This window comes from Babylonia areolata, chromosome 8 (assembly GCF_041734735.1).
Source record: "Babylonia areolata isolate BAREFJ2019XMU chromosome 8, ASM4173473v1, whole genome shotgun sequence".
Taxonomy (NCBI): domain Eukaryota; kingdom Metazoa; phylum Mollusca; class Gastropoda; order Neogastropoda; family Buccinidae; genus Babylonia; species Babylonia areolata.
Genome location: NC_134883.1, coordinates 20,332,052 through 20,348,980, shown reverse-complemented (window position 1 = coordinate 20,348,980; position 16,929 = coordinate 20,332,052). Strand labels below are relative to the sequence as shown.

At 48.5% G+C, this 16,929-nt stretch overlaps 1 protein-coding gene across 1 annotated transcript in view; it reads right to left on the bottom strand.

Annotated features, from left to right (window-relative positions):
• Positions 1-3,276: 3,276 nt before the first annotated feature.
• Positions 3,277-16,929, bottom strand: part of LOC143284635 (uncharacterized) — a 16,078-nt gene continuing 2,425 nt past the window's right edge. The window contains exons 2-12 of the mRNA XM_076591508.1: positions 16,286-16,452; positions 14,565-15,022; positions 13,605-13,718; positions 12,076-12,232; positions 11,446-11,602; positions 10,198-10,453; positions 9,566-9,667; positions 9,060-9,216; positions 6,956-7,127; positions 4,814-4,961; positions 3,277-3,665 (exon numbers count right to left, since the gene is read on the bottom strand). Of these exons, the coding sequence (XP_076447623.1) occupies positions 3,298-3,665; positions 4,814-4,961; positions 6,956-7,127; positions 9,060-9,216; positions 9,566-9,667; positions 10,198-10,453; positions 11,446-11,602; positions 12,076-12,232; positions 13,605-13,718; positions 14,565-15,022; positions 16,286-16,449 (2,253 nt within the window). The 5' untranslated portion in view covers positions 16,450-16,452 and the 3' untranslated portion in view covers positions 3,277-3,297. The remainder of the gene's footprint in view (positions 3,666-4,813; positions 4,962-6,955; positions 7,128-9,059; positions 9,217-9,565; positions 9,668-10,197; positions 10,454-11,445; positions 11,603-12,075; positions 12,233-13,604; positions 13,719-14,564; positions 15,023-16,285; positions 16,453-16,929) is intronic.

The window sequence follows — 16,929 nt, the reverse complement described above, 5'->3', positions numbered from 1 at the left end:
TAATAACAATGTAATACATACTCTACATTTCTTCCTCTCCACTCTTTGACTGGCCTTCTTTACGTCATTCGACAGGAGAAGAAATATGGTATTGCCGGCGTATACATACACACACACACACACACACACACACACACACATATATATATATATATATATATATATATATATTGTAACACATCCATTACACACACACACACACACACACACACACACACACACACACACACACACACACACACACACACACATATATATATATATATATGTATATATGTATATATATATATATATATATATATATGTGTGTGTGTGTGTGTGTGTGTGTGTGTGTGTGTGTGTGTGTGTGTGTGTGTGTGTGTGTGTGTAATGGATGTGTTACAATAATACTGTGAAACTAGTAATTTCATGAAATCCTTTAAAGTTATGGTTGTTTTGTCTGATCACTGTGGCCACACAAACAGAGAGAGGGTATCACACACACACACACACACACACACACACACACACACACACACACACACACACACACACACACACACACACACACACACACACAGAGAGAGAGAGAGAGAGAGAGAGAGAGAGAGGTGTGGGAGGGATGGAGAGAGACACACACACAGACAGACAGAGAAAGAACTAATGCACCCACATCGTGTGTTCGATTTCTCAGAGGCGGAAGAAAGTCATAGGTTTATTTGATATTTCATTTTGTAAACATTTTACATATCATCATACTGGTTAAGCAGGTGTGACCATAGTTTTGAAAAGTATGAACAGGTCACAAATATTATCTCGGCAACAAAACGGACCTTTCTGACAGGTGATGACACACAGCAGTGACGATACACAGCAGTGACGATACACAGCAGTGACGACACACAGCAGTGACGACACACAGCAGTGACGATACACAGCAGTGACGACACACTGCAGTGACGATACACAGCAGTAACGACACACTGCAGTGACGATACACAGCAGTGACGACACACTGCAGTGACGACACACTGCAGTGACGACACACTGCAGTGACGACACACTGCAGTGACGATACACAGCAGTGACGACACACTGCAGTGACGACACACAGCAGTTACGACACACTGCAGTGACGACACACACACTGCAGTGACGATACACAGCAGTAACGACACACTGCAGTGACGATACACAGCAGTTACGACACACAGCAGTGACGACACACAGCTGTGACGACACACTGCAGTGACGACACACTGCAGTGACGATACACAGCAGTGACGACACACTGCAGTGACGATACACAGCAGTAAGGACACACAGCAGTAAGGACACACAGCAGTAACGACACACTGCAGTGACGATACACAGCAGTTACGACACACTGCAGTGACGACACACACACTGCAGTGACGATACACAGCAGTGACGACACACACACTGCAGTGACGATACACAGCAGTGACGATACACAGCAGTGACGACACACTGCAGTGACGATACACAACAGTGACGACACACTGCAGTGACGATACACAACAGTGACGACACACTGCAGTGACGACACACACACTGCAGTGACGATACACAGCAGTAACGACACACTGCAGTGACGATACACAGCAGTGACGATACACTGCAGTGACGACACACACACTGCAGTGACGATACATAGCAGTGACGACACACTGCAGTGACGACACACACACTGCAGTGACGATACACAGCAGTGACGACACACTGCAGTGACGATACACACACACACAGCAGTGATGATACACAGCAGTTATGATACACAGCAGTAACGATACACAGCAGTGACGATACACAGCAGTAACGACACACTGCAGTGACGATACACAGCAGTGACGATACACTGCAGTAACGATACACTGCAGTGAACACACACTGCACCACCAAGGACATTAAAAAGCAAGACTTGTGAATCACTTTCGTAAACATATACTGTTTGACCAGCGCATATTTTTTTAATTTAATTTTTATAATTTTAATGTTTAATTTGACTTTTATTTTGACGTTCTCTGTGACTGCCCCTGACACGCTAAATTTTATCTTTCCTTGAAGACTGTTCTGCTCTATGTGCCCCAAAACATTATATACGAGGAAGAGCTCTTTCTACGAATACTGGTGTTGATAACGATATAAATTATATCCGAATTCCTCCTTTGGCATTGATAGAACATTCTGTATATTTACTATTTTTTAATCTGACTCTTAATCTTAGACGGAAAGGATATCATATTGGGAAGGGGGTGTAGATGGGGGAGGTAGGGGACGGGGTTGTTTGAAAGGAATTCTTGTCCGAGGAAGAATTCCTTTCTCTCCCCTCTTGAAGAAAGACAATGAAAATAGAGATCAAGTAAGAGAAAAGCACAAATGACAGAAAGAAGTGTCCCCCCCTCCTCTTCCCTCCTAGCCCCCTCCTGTCTGTCTGTTTGTCTGTCTCTCTCTGTCTCTGTCTCTGTCTCTACTCGATTGTAGTGGGGTGTTTTTTAAATGGGGCGTGGGCTCTTTTCGGGGATCAGCTTAATTAAACGATGCCAGCTTTCAGAGTTGCTTCTACACAGTCTTGCTTGTTTTTTTGGGGGATAGTACCGCTTGTCGTGCTTATTATCCTGTCCCTCAGTTCTACATCGTTGTAATTTTCTCTTCCGTCGACCATTTCCTGTAACTAGGTGACCGCCAGTTACAGCTGCTTCTTTGTTCATAACACTGGGATATGTTATTTACCAACTTGTAATGTTTTTTATGGGTTTGGTTTTGGTTCTGAGCATAGAAGTATCACCTACAGTGTAGCAGGTTTAATTCTTGTCACATAGTATTATGACTTACAGTGTAGCAGTTTTAATTCTTGTCACATAATTATTGTGTATAAAACAACATACAGTGTAAATATCATTTTGTACATTTAGTTGATCACGCCCACCTTATCTAACCGCTGTCTATCTTATCCAACCTTATCCCACCCTACCTAACCGCTGTCTATCTTATCCAACCTTATCCCACCCTATCTAACCGCTGTCTATCTTATCCAACCTTATCCCACCTTATCTAACCACTCAAAACGTTTTCAGTGTAACTTCGATCATTCGAACACTCACTTCTTCTTTTTTTTTCTTTTTTTTCACCAGATTCTTTTATCTTTCCTCCACCACCACCCCCACCACCCACCCCCGACACCCCAGCCCCACACACAAAAAAAGAAACCAATCCAAAGTAAGCACTGTCATGAACAACACACACACTATCACGAACAACATACAGCATACACACAAAGTCCATCCGGACGTTTAATTAAATGTCCGTGACTTCCGTCCGTTTCCCGTCCTGTCCTTCGTCACGCTCGTTCTCTGACGCGGGCTCTGGCTCCTGCTGCTGTTGCTGCTGCTGCTGCTGTTGCTGCTGTCCGCTGGCGGGCATGACATCCTCGGTGCCTTCCTCGTGGGCCTCCAGGTTCGTCCTGACCTGAGGCAGCTCCTCCCTCTTGAAGAGCCATTTGTCGTCGCCCAGGAGGTCGGCCAGTTTGAGCAGGAACGGGGAGTAGAACTCGGAGAGGAGGGAGACGGTCTCGGGCATCATGTTCCCCTCCTCCTCCCTGGTCCGGCCCTTCCGGGTGACGGGGATGTCGGTCAGCTTCAGCAGGTTGTACTCGTCCAGGCGTTCTGGTTGGGTGAGCATGGGGAGAGGGGTGGGGGCGAGGGGGGACCGTGAGCCTCAGTCGCCTCGTTATTGGTTTTTAGTGGGCGTGGGTCGTTTCAGTGAGGTGGTTGTGTGTGTGTGTTTGTGTGTGTGTGTGTGTGTGTGTGTGTGTGTGTGTGTGTGTGTGTGTGTGTGTGTGTGTGTGTGTGTGTGCGAGTGTGTGTGTGTGTGTGTGTGTGTGTGTGTGTGTGTGTGTGTGTGTGTGTGTTTTGAGTTTGTTCGTTGGTGGTGGTGGTGGTGGTGTGTGCGTACACCTGTTTAGTTTTAGTGGCGTGGGTAGTTTCAGTGAGGTGAGCTGTGTTTTTTTTGTGTGTGTGTTCGTTTTGAGTTGGTGGTTGTTAGTGGTGGTGGTGGTGGTGGTGTATGTGTGCGTACATCTCGTTAGTTTTAGTGGCGCGGATAATATCAGTGAGTTGTTTTTTGTGGGGTTTTGTGTGTGTGTGTGTGTGTGTGTGTGTGTGTGTGTGTGTGTGTGTGTGTGTGTGTGTGTGTGTGTTGAGTTGGTTGTTGTTGGCGGTGGTGGTGATGGTGTGTGTAGGTGTGTGTGCGTGCGCGCCCGTGCGCGTGCGCGTCCGTGTGTGTGTGTTGGGGGCAGACAGACGAGATTAGAGCGTGTGTGTATGTGTGTGTGCGGTGGATGGTGAGGGTAGTGTTAGAAAGAGAGACAGAAACGGAGTCACCCTTTTGTGTGCATGCGAGCAGCTAAATACTGACATTTGTTTCTTCTCTCTGTTTGTTATTTTTTATGTATGTCTATTGTCTGTTTCTACAAACACCATATTGTATAGGGCTTTGACCTCCCTAGAAGTGATGGTGCTTTAGAAACGTCCTTCGTTGGTGGTGGTGTTGACTTTGTTATCATCAGCAGCAGCAGCAGCAGCTGCAGTAGCAACAGCATCATCGTCATCATCGTTATCGCTATTGCTGTTATATCATCATCATCGTCATCATCATCATCATCATCATCATCACCACTATGATTATCATTATCATTATTTTCTATTATTAGAAGTCGCAGCAGCGGTAGCATCCAAAATGGTGTCTGTCTTCTTTCCTTTTCGTTTTCCAAAAATAATAACAAGTATCCTCTGTCTTGACTCGGTTCCCTTACCCAGACCCAGGTGGCCAAAGATCTGCATCAGATGGCCTTTGACGTCCTGCGCGTACTCTTCGAACTTCAGGATCAGAATCTGCTCGCGAGGGAACACCCGGAACCAGTCCTCCAGGAAAACGGGGTACATGCCCTCCGACAGGCGGATCTGAAACAGGACAACGAACTGTATCTGTATCTGAAACTACGACACATTCGACAGCATTGGACAGAAATAATTATACTGACCACGGCACCATAGAGAAGCGATCACTCTCACCATAGCATCATAGAGAAGCGATCACACTCACCATAGCATCATGGAGAAGCGATCACACTCACCATAGCACATCACAGCACATCACACTCACCATAGCACAATAGAGAAGAGACCACACTCACCATAGCACATCACACTCACCATAGTACATCACACCCACCATAGCACCATAGAGAAGATACCACACTCACCATAGCACACCACACTCACCATAGTACATCACACTCACCATAGCACCATAGATAAGAGATCACACTCACTGCAGTATTTGAGAGAAGAAGAGACACACCAGAGACGCCACTCGTCACAGTATGAAGTGTTGAAGAGAAAAAGATGATACTCTCCACAGCATCGGAGAGAAGACAGACTCGCCACAACTCCAGAAAGAAGAGAAGACACCCTCGACAGCATTTGAAAGAAGTGATTCTGACCACAGCACATAGAGAAGAGATACTGACCACAGCATCAGAGAAGAGATACTGACCACAGCACACAGAGAAGAGATACTGACCACAGCACACAGAGAAGAGATACTGACCACAGCATCAGAGAAGAGATACTGACCACAGCACACAGAGAAGAGATACTGACCACAGCATCAGAGAAGAGATACTGACCACAGCACACAGAGAAGAGATACTGACCACAGCATCAGAGGAGAGATACTGACCACAGTACATAGAGAACAGATACTGACCACAGTACCTAGAGAAGAGATTCTGACCACAGCACACAGAGAAGAGACTCTGACCACAGCACACAGAGAAGAGATACTGACCACAGTACACAGAGAAGAGATACTGACCACAGCATCAGAGGAGAGATACTGACCACAGTACCTAGAGAAGAGATTCTGACCACAGCACATAGAGAACAGATACTGACCACAGTACCTAGAGAAGTGATTCTGACCACAGCACACAGAGAAGAGATACTGACCACAGCATCAGAGAAGAGATACTGACCACAGCTTCAGAGAAGACATACTCACCACAGCACACAGAGAAGAGATACTGACCACAGCATATAGAGAAGAGATACTGACCACAGCACATAGAGAAGAGATACTGACCACAGCACACAGAGAAGAGATACTGACCACAGCACACAGAGAAGAGATACTGACCACAGCACACAGAGAAGAGATACTGACCACAGCATCAGAAAAGAGATACTGACCACAACACATAGAGCAGAGATACTGACCACAGCACATAGAGAAGAGATACTGACCACAGCATCAGAAAAGAGATACTGACCACAGCATCAGAGAAGACATACTCACCACAGCACACAGAGAAGAGATACTGACCACAGCACACAGAGAAGAGATACTGGCCACTGCATCAGAGAAGAGATACTGACCACAGCATCAGAGAAGAGATACTGACCACAGCACACAGAGAAGAGATACTGACCACAGCACACAGAGAAGAGATACTGACCACAGCATCAGAGAAGAGATACTGACCACAGCACATAGCGAAGAGATGCTGACCACAGCATCAGAGAAGAGATACTGACCACAGCACACAGAGAAGAGATAATCACCGCAGCACCATCAGAGAGAAGAGATGACACTCACCACAGTATCGGAGAAGAAGGCATACTCACCACAGCACCAGAAAGAAGAGAAGACACCCTCGACAGCATTTGAAAGAAAATTTTCTGACCGCTGCATATAGAGAACAGATACTGACCACACCCCCATAAGAGAGAAGAGATGACACTCTCCACAGAATCGGAGAAGAAGACATACTCACCACAGCACCAGAACGAAGATACGACACCCTCGACAGCATTTGAAAGAAGATATACTGACCCACGGCATGTAGAGATGAGATACTGACCACATCATCAGACAGAAGACACGACACACTCACGACAGCGTTGGAGAAGAGTGAAGCGTTGTAGGCGCAGTGGCGCACGGAGGTCTTGGCGAAACACTCGCGGTAGGTCTGCACGGCCTGCACAGTGAAGGTGTGGAACAGGGAGGCTGTGGCGTTCTCGAACTCCTGCACGTACGGCACGTTGGCCAGGAACCGGGAATACAGCCTGCACAGCATCAACAGCGGTGTGAATAGGGATGAGGAGGAGGAGGAGATTGCGAGGAAGTGAGGAACAGAATCTAGCATGCCATCGGGCCCTATGGTGATCTTCTCACCACTGTGAAAAAAACGCAAATTGAGGTGATATGGGCACATCACAAGATCAACAGGACTTGCAAAGACGATTCTGCAGGGCACTGTACAAAGAGGAAGAAGGAGAGGCAGAGATGGGCAGACAGACATCCCAGAATGGACAGGTCTGAGGCTGAGCGAGGCCCTTAGGGAAGACAACAGCCCAGAATGGACAGGTCTGAGGCTGAGCGAGGCCCTTAGGGAAGACAACAGCCCAGAATGGACAGGTCTGAGGCTGAGCGAGGCCCTTAGGGAAGACAACAGCCCAGAATGGACAGGTCTGAGGCTCAGCGCCCAGAATGGACAGGTCTGAGGCTGAGCGAGGCCCTTAGGGAAGACAACAGCCCAGAATGGACAGGTCTGAGGCTCAGCGCCCAGAATGGACAGGTCTGAAGATGAGCGAGGCCCTTAGGGAAGACAACATCCCAGAATGGACAGGTCTGAGGCTGAGCGAGGCCCTTTGGGAAGACAGCAGCCCAGAATGGACAGGTCTGAGGCTGAGCGAGGCCCTTAGGGAAGACAGCGGCCCTGAATGGACAGGTCTGAGGCTGAACGAGGCCTTTAGGGAAGACAACAGCCCAGAATGGACAGGCCTGAGGCTGAGCGAAGCCCTTTGGGAAGACAGCATCCCAGAATGGACAGGTCTGAGGCTGAGCGAGGCCCTTTAGGACGCAGAAAACAGAGAAGGATGGAGGAAGGTGGTTGACAGGTTATCTGTGCTGCCCCAACGGTCATCCAGGCCATACCAAGGGACAAGTGAAGTGGTGAAGAAGTGATGAGGAGGTTGCTGATGCTGATGCTGATGCTAATGCTGATGCTGCTGCTGATGCTGATGATGATGATGATGATGACGATGACGATGACGATGATGATGATGACGATGACGATGGTGATGATGATGATGATGATGATGATGATGACGATGACGATGAAGCGTCGTGGCAGAGTCGTATAGACGTTGGACTTCTGATCCAGTCTTCACCAGTTATCAGGGTTTAACGTCCCGTTTCGGTATGGTCTTGCGTCCTCGGGAACCCCCTCTCCCTCCCCCTCCTCCCCTCCCCCCTCTCCCCCTTCCCCTCCCCCCCCCTCTCCTCCACTTTACTCCGACTTCTCCTCGCGGTACCCGACATGAGTTGGGGAAGAATGCTAAAACGGCAAAAGAGAGGACTGGGCTTTGCCTTCCTACGCCGAGCCCTCGACACAGATGATAAATATGAATGAATTCACTGCCCCCAATGGCCGTAAAAAACCTATGGTACCTTTAACCTTTATATATATATGTATAAGGCCCAACGCTCAGTTTACATCACAGACTGACATAAGCTTACAGTTGGGCCAACAGCAAAGTGAGAGCTATGTGATCAATTGTTTCTCCATTGCAGTGGGAAGTCATTTACAGTTTAGTCTTTTGTGAAGGACTATGACTCTCAAACTAGGAGGTCAGATTGGGCTGGCTCTTAGTGCTGCGGCTTCGGGGGCTGGTTGGCCTTTGCGAACCATCCCAACACCGACTGTCCTTAAACCCTTATGGCCGAGAGAGAGTGGAAGATGTAACTTGGGCAAGACACTCTCCACTGTTATCAGATTCTAGCCCAGATAGTTGGGACATCAGTTGCCTCTTCTGCTGTTTTGATGGTCATAGTCGGACACGACTGACTGTCATATACATACATATATATATATATATATGTGTGTGTGTGTGTGTGTGTGTGTGTGTACTTATATCGATCTATCTATCTATCTATATGTGTGTGTGTGTGTGTGTACTGTGACGTCACGGGCAGTTATGCTATGACGCACTCACCGTTCCACGGGGTCCCTCAGGATGACGACAATGCGGGCCTCGGGGAAGATGTGACGTATGAAGGTGGCCGGAATGACGCGCGGCTCCGAGCAGCCGTCATTGCCGTCGAACACGTCCCACTGTGTGTTCTCCGTCAGGTAGGTGGGCGACGCGTCCCCTGAACGCAGCAGACATGACAGGCACCGTTCAGAATTATGTTGTTTGGAAGTATGCAGCTAATGTGTGTGACAGGACTCTTTGTTCTGTTTTCAGAAATTCAAACATGCATTAATGGGCAGGCAGGCGCGAAGCAGTACTAAATGCGCTTGTGCCTACTACCTACACATGCACTTTTGCACGCACACACGCGCGCACGTGCTCGCGCGCGATCATATGCATGCACATACACGTCGTTGGCCAGGAAGCACGCATGCGCGCTCACACACACACACACACACACACACACACACACACACACACACACACAAAGACAGGACCGTGGTGGCCGGCAGTGCTGGGTCAATTACCGAATATGGACTCGGATTTTCCTTTGTAGAGGAGCTCTTTGGTCAGGTTCTTCCCGTGCTTCCCCACCAACTCTTTGGCGTACTCCTTCAGGCTGACAGGGTCTGCAACACACACACACACACACACACACACACACACACACACACACACACACACGCACGCACGCACGCACGTACGCGCGCACTCACACACACACACACACACACACACACACACACATACATACACAGTTCAGTGATTCACAATGCACCTTTCGAATACTTTTTTTTAGATTACCTACAAACGTACAGTACAACACAGTATAGTAGAGTAGAGAATAAAACAGAAAAAGATCACAGACTGACATAAGCTTACAGCTGGACCAACCAACAACAAAGTGAGAGCAATATAATGAATGGTTCCTCCATTGCAATAGGACGCCATTTACAGCCTTGGGTCTATTTTCACGAAAGACTAAGCGGTAAATGACTACCCATTGCAAAAAATAAAATAAAATAAAATAAACCTTCGATCATACAGCTCTCACTTTGCTGTCGGCCCAGCTCTAAGCTTTTTGCCAGTGTTGTGATATAAAGCTGAGCGTGGGGCTTCCAGAGACAGTATAGGAAAAACACACACACAAAACTCTCACCCCCAGTCCTCCTGGCCTCGTGGGTGTACTTGAGGTTCTTGCTGGCCCCGTAGCGGAGGCGGTCCCACCAGAAGTAGGTGCTGGACCCACCCGGCATCACGTTCGGGTGGCCGCTCACCCGTCTGAAGACGTCGGCCGTGGCGCTCTTGGGCGCCCCCGCCACGTAAAAGTAGGGCAGGCACTTGAGGATGTCCTTCTTCCCGTTCCACTCGAACCAGCAAGGGTTCTTGCTGTTGCCCATGTAATTGGGCGGCTCCTGGCGATGGTTTTCCTCGCCGTTGTCATCATCGTCCTCATCGTCATCATCATCGTCTTCGTCGTCGTCGCCATTGTCATCGTCGTCGTGATCGTCGTCGTTATCATCGTCATCAGTATTATCATCATCGTCGTTGTCATCGTCATCGTCATCATCATCGTCGTCATCGTCATCATCATCGTCGTCATTGGCATCATCATTATCATGATCACTTTCACCACTATTTCATGGCTATTATTGACGTAATTCTTACCACAATTATCAGCAGCGGCAGCATGCAGTATTCTGATCACGGTCGGTTGTCATCATCATCATCATCATCATCGTCGTCAGCATCATCACCATCATCAACACATATCATCATTATCTCCACCAAAGTTGTGGCGATGATTGTCGTACCAATCATCAGTAACAGCAGTGGCGCGCAGCATTCTAATCACGGTCGCTGTCCTTATTAACCTGCACCTAACCCCTTAACTCCTGATGTCGTTGGGGCACCAGTGGAGACAACGCTGCCACTCTCCTCCACGTCTCTGTCTTCCGTCGCTCTGTTATGATCAGTTATCGTCGTTATCGACACGCTCGTCATCATCTTGTGGATGGCATTGATAAACTGCATCGTCTTATTAACGACATCATCATGGTCACAGAGAGAGAGAGAGAGAGAGAGAGAGAGAGAGAGAGAGAGAGAGAGAGAGAGAGATGGATAATTTATTCATGTATAGGCTATTGCCCCTCATGAAGGGGTACATACACATGACCATATAAGAAGAACAAGAAGAAATAAGCGGTCGTATCAAGAGAGAGAGAGAAAAAAAACAGAGACAGAGATAGGGAGAGACACACAGAGAGAGGGGGGAGGGGGGGGGGTAGAGAGATCGACTCCCAACCAATTCTGTCTTTAGTCCGTAAAGAAAGAGAGAGAGAAGAGAACGGAAAACTCGTACTCTTATGTTTCATTCTCAAACTCCAAGCCACACAAAGCGACTGACCACCAGTCCGTAACTCCTGGCCTTGAGGTCGAGGGCCGAGCCGACCTGGAAGCTGGGGCAAGCCGGGAAGAGGGGCTGGTCCCCCACAAACTGATCCTGCAGGCTGCTGACGGATGACCGTGGGTAGGACGCCTTCCACCACTCTGGGTAGGGGGGCCTGTGGGAACATCATCATCTTCGTCGTCGTCGTCATCCTCTTTTTCTTTTTTTTTTTCTTTTTTGTTTCATCCATATTGTTCTTATCATCACGCACTTACATTTTTGCATATGAACAAACACACACAAAAAAAGGATAGTAATGTGTTCAAACTTTTTGGGGGGCGTTAATGTCTTTCCGAGAGCTAAAAGCTTTTTGACAGACACAATGGGAGTTCATTTGAACACGTTTGGACTAACGCAGTATTTTTCTGGAATATCGTCCAGATCATCATCATCATCATCATCATCATCAGCTACATCGTCATCGTTTTGATCATTATCAACTTCATCGTCACCACCACCATCATCATCAGCTACATCGTCATAGCCATCATCATCAACTATTCCGTCATCGTCGTCGTCAGCATCATCATCATAATCATCACCATCATTGTCATTTCAGATAACCACAGCTATACGTAAGAAACTGACTCTTTCTTTTTGGGTGCTTCTGTTGTTTTCTCTTCCTGTTTTTCCTGCTCCTTCTCCTTCTCTTTCTCCTCCTCCTCCTTCTCCTCCTCGGATTTCTTGGCTTTCGTTCTGCGTCTGCTGGGTCTTGGTCTTGGTGTTTCCTCTGGTTCGTCCTCCTCTGGGAAGCAGAAGTCAGGTTGAACAAACCCTTTAAAGTGTCTTCTTTGTTTGTTGTTTTCCTGCGGTTCACGTTCGTTAAATAGTTAAATTTCTGGCCACTCGGCATAACGTATGACACCGCTAATCACACACTGACTGACTGAAACCATTTATTGTCAGATTAACTGTTTGTTGTACTGACATTTTCGCAACCATTTGAATAAAATATTAACTGAGCAACACAAGGAAATTCTGATTTGAGGAAGGTATGATTTATTAAAAAAAAAAAAAAAAAAAACATATTTAACAAATCAAGGTACCAAATTTCATTAATATCATTATCTCCAAAAAATATTCTAACGCACCCACATACCCCCACCCTCTCTCTACATACATCTATGCATGCACACAAACGCCCATTATAATTCCCCTACCTCATTCCCCTGCCCACTCACTCACTCACACACACACACACACACACACACACACACACACACACACACACACACACACACACACACACACACACACACACACTCACACTGTCTCTCACTCTTTCTCATCAAATTAAGGTTTCGTAATGTAATCAAGACGACATATTACATGTTAGGGTCGAACAGTTCCACTAATTAGAATAATGGGAACTTTGCTCTACAAGTAAATCTGACGCTATCACCCAAAACGTTTTGGGTAATCACACACAGACACACACAGACACACAGACACAGACACAGAGGCGGGGGGCGGGGGGTGTCCTTTTTTCTGGTGAAGGTGCAAGAGAGAAAGAGAGGTAGGCTTCTGGGAGGTAATCCAGTTCCCCCTGGCTCATAAACATCAATTTACAACTCAGAGCCATGAGATGAAAGCATCTCCTAAAAAAGTGTGTGTGTGTGTGCGCATGATGGTAAATTGAATAAGCAACAATTGCTTTTTTACATCAAGCCATCAATGAAAAAAAAATTAAAAGAAGGGAAACAGAAGGAAAAAAAAGAGAAAAGATAGGAGAGAGAGAGAGAGAGAGAGAGAGAGAGAGAGAGAGAGAGAGAGAGAAGAAACAAGCAGATATATGTCTGTCTGTGTGTCTGTCTGAAAAACGAGACGAGAACTGTAAAATTCTGGTTGTGTGTGTGTGTGTGTGTGTGTGTGTGTGTGTGTGTGTGTGTGTGTGTGTGTGTGTGTGTGTGTGTGTGTGTGTGTGTGTGTGTGTGTGTGTGTGTGTGTGTGTGTGTCTGTGTCTCTGTCTGTCCGTGTGTTTGTGTGTCTGTCTCTGTGTGTGCGTGTGTGTGTGTGTGTGTCTGTGTCTGTGTCTGTGTCTGTATGCGTGATTGGTACGCCACACCAGAGGTCCCCCAACATAACATGTGGAAAAGTGTGTTCAGCCAAAGACTCACCGAACTCGGGTGTTTTCACGACGCCCGGGGAGGATGCACTGGCAAAGCGACCCGAGGCTCTGCCCATAGCGCCGCCGGCACGACCTCTGGGGCGTGGGGCCTGAGCCTCCGTGTCTGATGGAAGGACAAGAAGATGACGATGAAATACGGTGAAGAGATGATGGTGATAAAGGTGATAAAGTATTTATCAAGTGAGGGTGTGCGGTTTACTTTCGTGGTGGCCCTTGCGTCGTTCGCAGAGCGAGAAGTCGGTCATGATATTGCATGCCACCGCTATTGACAAACCGTGATCCCTGCCCCAGATTCACACAGTTCCATTGGAAATCCATCCATAATGTTTTCTTGAGATATAACACTAACTGTTAGATCCCCCCCTGCCTTGCAATGGTGGTGAAGAATCCTATATTACAAACGTTTCTTGGATCCCGAGACCGATCTGGATTGCAACCCAAACTTGATAGATGGGATCTGGGCCCTCAGGAGACAACTCCACAAAACTCCAGAAAAAAACGGTCCACCCCTTTATGCGTCATTGCACTCACTACTGACAGACGACGGGCGCAATAGCCGAGTGGTTAAAGCGTTGGATTTTCAATCTGAGGGTCCCAGGTTCGTATCTCGGTAACGGCACCGGGTGGGTAAAGGGTGGAGATTTTTCCGATCTCCCAGGTCAACATATGTGCAGACCTGCTTGTGCCTGAACCCCCCTTCGTGTGTACACGCAAGCAGAAGATCAAATGAGTATGTTAAAGATCCTGTAATCTAAATCAGTTTTCGGTGGGTTATGGACACCCCCGAATAACGGGGTATGGCTACCTACATGGCAGGGTAAAAACGGTCATGCACGTAAAAGCCCACTCGTGTACATACGAGTGGACGTGGGAGTTGCAGCCCACGAACGAAGAAGTATTGACAGACGAATAAATCAACAGAGCCTTCTTGGCGGAGGTTCCAACGTACCTGTACTCACGCCGTCCTCTTCACTGCCAAGCCCTGGCGCCGCTGCCCCTCTGGCCCCTCCCATCCGTCCCGCGCGTGCCCCGGGGCCTCTCGCACGTGGTCCTGGACTCGGAGCCGGTGCATTAGGATCTGCAAACCGACCTCTGGCGCGTGCACCGGGTGCCCCTGCAAGTGCCCCAGGCCCGCCTGCACGGGCTCCTGGACCTCCTGCACGTCCTCCTGGTCCGCCGGCACGTGCTCCTGGACCTCCTGCACGTGCTCCTGGTCCGCCTGCACGTGCTCCTGGACCTCCTGCCCGAGCTCCTGGTCCGCCAGCACGTGCTCCTGGGCCTCCTGCGCGTGCTCCTGGTCCACCTGCACGTGCTCCTGGTCCGCCTGCACGTGCTCCTGGACCTCCTGCGCGCGCACCTGGTCCGCCCGCGCGTGCTCCTCCGCGTGCTCCTCGTGGTGTCTGTGCGCTGATGGGGACAATGGGAAAAAAAAGAAGGAAATATGTACATGTACCTTGGTTCTCGTGTGCATTGGTAGTGATATCAAACTAAGTAGGTGTCTTCACTTCTCGGGCGCCGGCTGACTCTGTGACGTGCTATGGAAAGAACAAGCATAGAGAACAGCCTTGATTTTGTAGGCTGCAACCTGAAGAAACCGTTCAAAGAAGCCTATCTTCATCTGTGCTTGTAATCCAGCCCTTCGTGCCCTGCTTTCATGGTTCGGTCGGTCTTGAATTCCCTTCCACACTTCCAGGTCTGTCGTGATTTGGATAGAGTCATTCTTCGGCCTTGGCAGAGTCATGGAGACTGTCAATGGAATGATGTGGTGGCGGTCGACTCTGATTGTGGTTAACACTGTTGTGACTGTCCCTGCCTCAGCCTTAATTCTGCTTTCCAGCCTGTGTCTGCTTCCAAGAAAAGGTGGCGGTGACCTCTGGTTGCGATTAAGAAGTCATTGTAGTCAGTAAATTGTTTAGTGGTTGGTGTTGTGAGTGTGTTGGTTCAGTACCAGAATATGTACATAGCAGCAGTACAGGGTTCCCTCTCATGGGTGGTGTCATAGCTGTGTAATAGTAATGCTTCTTTTGGACTGGAAGAGGTAGAATCTATCGACAGAACGAGCCTAGCACGTGGCTGTGTATGGGGGATTCGGTAAGTGTGTGTGTGTGCGTGTGTGTGTGTCTGTGTGTGTGAGGGGGCGCGCGTGTGTGTATACATGTGTGAGTACATGTGTGTGTGTGCCTTTCGGTTCTTCTTTAACCAGTCTTAATGTTTTACTGTATTTTGTTCGCAATGTCTTCCCGTACTCTCGATGCCCCAGTCCACTATGTCAGCCTTGCCCTCTGACTGTCTCTCTGTCTTTGTGTCTGTGTCTGACTGTCTCTGTCACTGTCTGTCTCTCTTTGTCTCTGTCGATCCTTCAGTCTGTCTCTTTCTCTGCACGTCTTTTTTCTGTCTGTCTCTCTCACTCACTCTCTCTCTCTCTCACTCCATCTCCCCACCCTACCCCACCTCTCTCCCTACCCCCTGTTTCCCTCCTCACCCCGTGTATGTTCCACCTTTCCACCCTCCTCTTCATATTACCACCTCTCCTCTTTTTCCCTTTTTTGTCCGCCCACCCTCCCCACCACCCCACCACCCTCCCCACCACCCCACCACCCAACCCACCACCCCACCACCCACACCACCACCCCACCACCCTCCCCACCACCCCACCCCAACCCCACTCACCTGCCGGCGTCGTTCTGGTCCTCCGCTGCGCTCAGCTCGTGGCGGGAGACAGGTGAGTCGGCGTCGTCTGACACCTCCACGGCGTTGAAGATGGACACGATGAGAGCAATGGACAGTACCGTCGCCACCCCGATCACCACCCCGCGTAGATGTACCCGCATCATGTCCTGCCACGGGTCAGGGGGGTGGAGAATCTAAACACCTGAGTGTGTGTAGTGTGAGTGTGTGTTGGGCGCTGGCGTGGTGCAGTGGGTGTGTACGTTAGCTTTTGTTTTACTTTTATTTAAGACAACCAAAAAAAGGAGAAAATAAAAGAACAAATATCATCTGTGGGTGAAAGCGTAGCAAACCCTTGGGCAGTTTCTGCCGGTTCTAAGGAATCGGTTGCATCGTGTTATAATTATGTGACCGTGAGGACCTGATCAACGTGTTGCCTTGGGTGTATGCGAAGGTCAGGCATCTGTCTTCTTTTCTCAGCAGATGTGGTGTAGCGTATATGGATCATCCCCCATGTGCCCGGATGTAGAGTAGGTGGACACTCCGCATCACAACTGCCCCCCAAACCCCCACCCTCTCTCTCTCTCTCTCTCTCTCTCTCTCTCTCTCTCTCTCTCTCTCTTGCTCCGATCTCCAGCACAGTAAAT